The sequence below is a fragment of the Theropithecus gelada genome, chromosome 18 (genome assembly GCF_003255815.1).
Source record: "Theropithecus gelada isolate Dixy chromosome 18, Tgel_1.0, whole genome shotgun sequence".
Taxonomy (NCBI): Eukaryota; Metazoa; Chordata; class Mammalia; order Primates; family Cercopithecidae; genus Theropithecus; species Theropithecus gelada.
Window position 1 is genome coordinate 8,103,749 of NC_037686.1, and position 6,408 is coordinate 8,110,156.

The following is a 6,408-nucleotide window of genomic DNA, read 5'->3' on the forward strand; positions in this document are numbered from 1 at the left end:
GGGCGGAGCGGGGCGCGGCGCGGCGCGGGGCTGCGGAGCCGGCCGCACGCCCGCTCCCGCTCGTCGCGCCGCCGGGGCCGCCGCGGGCCGCAGTCCCTCCTTGCGCGCTCCGAGCCGCGGTCCCGAGTCTGCGCTCGATGTCTGATTGTGAAAGGGAAAGTGGCCCTTTCACCACCTGGCTCCCAGGCTGGGAGCTTTTGTCTGGGAAGGAGTGCACACGGCCTCATCCACTCCCCACCTCCCAGCCTCAAAGAAATTGAGAGCGAGGACTCGATACGCCTTGAGGGCTCCTTGGGTCTGCTCTTAGCTCCCTGCTTCCTCCCCACTCCGAAGTTGCAAGCTTGCAACAAGGAAGTCGTGCAGCCGCCATTGTCGGGCTGTCCGGGGCAGGGGAGGCGGCTGCAGCTGCTTATGTAAGTTTTTGGCTTTGCGGGAAGCCCGGCTCCCTGCACTGTAACGCGGCTCAGCGCGCCCGCAGTTTGGAGAGCAATTAGGAAGGGGCAGCCTTATTGTGAAGGTGGTATTGGGGCTACGTCTTTTCCTACATGTGCCTACACAGATGCTGGCAACAGCTGTCTTCCAGTTTTGACTTACCTGAACTTAGCGATTGGAACCTCTCAATGGCAAGGGGGGCGGGGCGGGGAGGAGGCCGTGATGGACACACATGGTCTCCTTAGAGAGCGGGGAGAGGGGTGGGTGGCCAAGTACACACTAGCCAAAAACAAAAAACAAAAAAAAAAACACACATTGATACGTTGTCATAGCTACTCTAAGGCCACTCCTCTCCCTGGTCCCATGCACTTTTATCCCCCAAGCCCTAGGACGAGTTAGTGACTACAGTAGTAAGTGTTACAATAGTAAGGTTTTTGCATGGGGTGCCTAGTCTCTGGATGACTACAGGCCTGGGTGCTTCTAGGGAATAGTGAGGCAGAAGCACGTAGAATGATCAACTCAAAATCGTCTTTTGGGAATGTTGCCTAACCTCAAACTTCAGATGAGACATCCCGCTTCTACGCTGGGCAGCTCAGTGCGTTGACTTTTCTTTAGAAGGAGCTTATGGGTTTCAAGGTGTTGGTCTCCGAGTTGGAGCCTTGTTCCACGGTTTTTGTGTTGAGACTGTTACAGCCCAGTCCTTTGCTCCTACCACACCAAACACTTATCTGTGTGGTCACTGTTCAGTAGAGGAAACTTTTTGTTTTTCAGGATATGGGTCTGCAGGATGGAGTTCTTCCGGTAAGAGTTAAAACTCACAAAAAAGCTAAAATTCTTTCACCCTTGTAGGGATAGAGGTAACAACACCTGGATTTCTCAAATACAGTCTTAAAGACAAATGTGTGTACTGTTCATACATCACACAGGTGCAGAAAGAAAAAGCAGTCATTGTTCCCTCTCCTCCCATGTTACCTGTTGGGTTTATGTACTTCTGTAGCTTTATTTATAAAGGTATATACTTCTACAGGTTTATATGAGCCTAGAGAAAAATGTAGAGGGCTAACATACCCAGCGGGAAATGGGATGAGTGAAGGGGGCACGGTGCACTTGTTTTTTTCTGTATCTGTGTAGCCATCAACAACTGTACAAATATGGACATGGGCTTAGTGTGTGAGGAGAAATCTCTTAATGGTTCTCCAACCCCTCCTTCCAGTACCTAGGGCGCAGCCCCTTTATGCCCGAGTGCTACAGCCCTTACCTGTTCTAGTCCATATCTGTTCAGAACTGCACTTGATGTGCCAGCCACCTACCTGCCCAACCTGAAAATGCACAAGAGAGGGAACAAGAAAGTTTCTTTTAAAAAAATCAATTCTTGGTTTAGGATTTGGGATACCGGAAGATCCTACCTCATTCTTGTTTGTCCTTTCCTCTGTAGGTCTGGCGTGCTCCTGATCAGAGTTACTCTGATCTGAAGATTTTGGCATTTAAGGCATTAAGATACTAGCCTGAGTTGTTCATGGTAACTATAACTTTGGATATTAAATCTTGATGAAAATGACTTGGCATTTGCTTTAAAATATATCTACCAATTCTGATTGTGCATGAACACTTCTCTTTGGGGGAAAATACTTTGCCGAATAAAAGTAAAACAAAGTTTTTAAAAAGGAAACATAGAGAATGCTTTAAGATGATCAGTTTTTTAACATGATGACAGAGATCTTTCATGCCAGTTCCAAATTTTTGGTTATAAAATACTCTCAGCACTTCTCAAGTATGTACATCTGGTGTTTGATGGCACTTTTATCTGGATGCCGGTAGATTGGCATCTGGAGACAACAAAACCACTTCCCAAATGTCATCTGATTCTCTTAAGGTCAGATTAAACTTTGACCTTCATTTAGAAGTGGCCCAAAAGTGCTGTGGAAAAAGTAGAACACAACACTCAATGGGATATCTTGGCAGTAGTGTTCCTCTCTAGTTCTGCGATAGTGATTTTTTCCTTCTGTCAAGGAGGTATAACACAATTTATTATTTTGCTGAATCCTCCATAGAGTAGATGGAATAAGAGTAGGTGCAACATACAGGACTAGAGGATCATTCCCTTGAACCTGTTTCTTTTTTTTTAAAGACAGTGTCTCACACTGTCGCCTAGGCTGGAGTGCAGTGGCGCGATCTCAGCTCACTGCAAGCTCCGCCTCCTGGGTTCACATGATTCTTCTGCCTCAACCTCCCGAGTAGCTAGGGTTACAGGCACACACCACCACACCTGGCTAGTTTTTTGTATTTTTAGTAGAGATGGGGTTTCACTATGTTGGCCAGGCTGGTCTTGAACTTCTGACTTCGTGATCTGCCCACCTCGGCCTCCCAAGGTGCTGGGATTACAGGCTTAAGCCACCGCGCCCAGCCTGAACCTGTTTCTTAAACCTTGAGTTTGAGTTATTTGATTGCCTCTAGTTGTCAGGAAGCACTGGTTTTGTAGCCAGATTGTCTGCGTTTAAGTCCCAGCTCTTTACTAAATAGCTATAGAATATTGGGCAGATTTCTAATTTTGTCTATAAAATGAGGATAGTGATATGTGCCTCATGAGGTTACCTGAATATTAAATTAATTAAAACATGGAAAGCACATAGAACAATGCCTGGGATATAACTAGGCAAATAGTGAATTGAAGATGAATAAGAGTAACAATATGGAGATCCTTGAGTTGGGATCAGTCTTTTCTACCCATATTCAAAGACCACTGTTAACACTGACTTTCTGAAATTGTTAGGTTCCATAGATTGACCAGGAAATGAAAATGTGACTGTATTCTCTGTATGGACAAGTACTATTTGTAATTACGAAACTCTCTCTTTTTTTGTAGGAGTTTTTCATCAGTATGTCTGAAACCATTAAATATAATGACGATGATCATAAAACTCTGTTTCTGAAAACACTAAATGAACAGCGCCTGGAAGGAGAATTTTGTGATATTGCTATTGTGGTTGAGGATGTGAAATTCAGAGCACACAGATGTGTTCTTGCTGCCTGCAGCACCTACTTTAAAAAGCTTTTCAAGAAGCTTGAGGTTGATAGTTCTTCAGTCATAGAAATAGATTTTCTTCGTTCTGATATATTTGAAGAGGTCCTGAACTACATGTACACAGCAAAGATTTCCGTGAAAAAAGAAGATGTTAACTTAATGATGTCATCGGGTCAGATTCTTGGTATCCGATTTTTGGATAAACTGTGTTCTCAGAAGCGTGATGTGTCCAGTCCCGATGAAAACAATGGTCAGTCCAAAAGTAAGTATTGCCTCAAAATAAATCGCCCCATTGGAGATGCTGCTGACACCCAGGATGATGATGTAGAGGAAATCGGGGATCAGGATGACAGTCCTTCTGATGATACAGTAGAAGGCACGCCCCCGAGTCAGGAGGACGGCAAGTCACCCACCACAACGCTCAGGGTTCAGGAAGCGATCCTGAAAGAGCTGGGGAGTGAGGAAGTGCGGAAGGTCAATTGCTACGGCCAGGAAGTAGAATCCATGGAGACCCCAGAATCAAAAGACTTGGGGTCCCAGACCCCTCAAGCCTTAACATTTAATGATGGGATGAGTGAAGTGAAAGATGAACAGACACCAGGCTGGACAACAGCCGCCAGTGACATGAAGTTTGAGTATTTGCTTTATGGTCACCATCGGGAGCAGATTGCCTGCCAGGCATGTGGGAAGACGTTTTCTGATGAAGGCAGATTGAGGAAGCATGAGAAACTCCACACAGCGGACAGGCCATTTGTTTGTGAAATGTGCACAAAAGGTTTCACCACACAGGCCCACCTGAAAGAACACCTAAAAATCCACACGGGATATAAGCCCTATAGCTGTGAGGTGTGTGGAAAATCATTTATCCGTGCCCCAGACTTAAAGAAGCATGAGAGAGTTCACAGTAATGAAAGACCGTTTGCGTGCCACATGTGTGACAAAGCCTTCAAACACAAGTCTCACCTCAAGGATCATGAAAGAAGACACAGAGGGGAAAAGCCTTTTGTGTGTGGCTCCTGCACCAAGGCATTTGCCAAGGCGTCTGATCTGAAAAGGCATGAGAACAATATGCACAGTGAAAGGAAGCAGGTTACCCCCAGTGCCATCCAGAGCGAGACAGAACAGTTGCAGGCGGCAGCGATGGCTGCAGAAGCAGAGCAGCAGCTGGAAACGATAGCCTGTAGCTAGAGGCAGTGGGACAGGGACACTTTGCCTGGGAAGTGGAGACTGAGATGATGTGGATCATAATGAGTGAATGCCAGTTACTATATTTTTGTGGAAACGTATGGAACATTGTACTCACTGGACTTCAGGCAGTGCTTGGTTAGGTATTTTTAAGACTTTCAAGGAAATGATGTTCCTCAGTTCTGACCAAACTGTTTCACTGTCTTGTCTGGTGTCTAGTATTAATGTTGCCAGTAAGCACCCTCTCCCCCCTTTTTTTTTTTTATTTTAATTTGAGAACTCCTGTGTCCAGTTTAGAAGTGAGAGACTTCCATTTTTAATTCCTTTACACTCACCACCCTGGCAGGTGCCCTGCACAGAGTAATAAGTAAATTGATTTCCTAATCATCACAATTCTATGTGACTTAGGGTCAAACAAGCAGTTTTAATAACTTAATAAAAGTACTTCAGATAGACGCAGAAAATTGGTGAGTGGTTGACCAAGAACACTGCGCAAATATAAAAAAAAGTTCTGGAAATGCAGAATGGCATTAGATTTATATTTGATTTGTTCATTTTATATCACTGTTTTTCACTGTTTTTGTGGACAAATAATGGTTGCTTTGCTGAAGTGTTTCTTTCTCAATCTTGATTGCCCTGTACCTACCCCAGAAGCTATAGTCACATGTCCTAAAGGCCAAGCAAACCCACCAGGATGGTGGGGGGTCTTGGGGCCAAGCTGTTAGGTTTCTCTTATTTGGGGCAGTGCCACTCCACACCAGCTGGGATTTGAGTGGACCCGTGGTAAGAAGAATAGAAAAGGATCTCAGAGATAAGGTTTTTTACATGTGTAACAATCCCAAGATTTCCTAGATTAAAATCTTAATTGATTTTGAAATTGGATTTTTATTTAGAATCAAAATTAGGACAAGAACAGATAACTTCTTCAGATACATTTGTGTAACTTTACAGAATGTCATCAAGCTTTGGGGCTCTCTGGGGCACGTGATTTATCCATAAAGGAGATGCAGTATGCTTACTTAAATTAATAAATTTAAAATCTTTTAAGTGTGTAAATAGTAGTGTTGGTCTTATGTATTTCAAGTAAAAAGTAGACAGCTGCACTTTTTTTGCACATTGCATTAAAATAACTTCCATCAGCAGCAAACATCAGACTGTTTTTAACAAATATTAAAGATTGTCAGACCAAATGTTTATGTTTTCGAAGTATATTTCATCACTGGTTACAGTTTTAAATAGAAGTTGATTGCCTCTTCATAACCATAAATGAGAATTATAAACTCTGTTCCAGTTTTGGTATACTAAATGTTCTTTTAACCATCTTTAGGAATATACTGAAATGCCAACAATAGTTTGAATTGTGTTCTGTAAAGTATTAGTCAATTATTTTACAATATGTAGAATTGTAGAAAATGTCAATTTTTCAATTCATTTTTCATTGCTAGGATTTTTTTAAAAGATATTAAAGTAATTTCACTTGATAGCTTGTTGCATTAACACCTGTAATTCTATCGTGAAAGAAATTTTATTTTTTTTAATTGGTGTATATGTTATGCCCAAGATGTTAGGATGATGATGCTACCTTTTTAAAATTTTTAATTATTGGTACAATGTTTAATTTTACTTAAAATTAATTTCTTTTCTTGAAAGTTGTTTATTCTGTTCTAAAAGTAGTCCTGTCACTGTGTTTTTATGCTATTTATAGAAGGGGAACTGATTGCCGTTCCTAGGCTGTTTTAACCAAAGCAAAGGAAAAATAATTTTAACAT

At 42.7% G+C, this 6,408-nt stretch overlaps 1 protein-coding gene across 6 annotated transcripts in view; it reads left to right on the forward strand.

The window, feature by feature from the left end:
• The window catches only part of ZBTB14 (zinc finger and BTB domain containing 14), a 12,550-nt gene extending 6,428 nt beyond the window's left edge, over nt 1-6,122 (forward strand). For 2 of the 6 annotated variants that reach the window (XM_025365690.1, XM_025365687.1), the window contains exons 2-4: nt 1,204-1,233; nt 1,868-1,951; nt 3,296-6,122. In XM_025365690.1, coding sequence (XP_025221475.1) covers nt 1,949-1,951; nt 3,296-4,642 — 1,350 coding nt within the window. In that variant the 5' untranslated portion in view covers nt 1,204-1,233; nt 1,868-1,948 and the 3' untranslated portion in view covers nt 4,643-6,122. Of the gene's footprint in view, nt 1-390; nt 414-1,203; nt 1,234-1,867; nt 1,952-3,295 lie in introns of those variants that run through there. The other 4 variants (XM_025365686.1, XM_025365692.1, XM_025365691.1 and 1 more) reach the window with 3 other exon arrangements.
• Nucleotides 6,123-6,408: the final 286 nt, after the last annotated feature.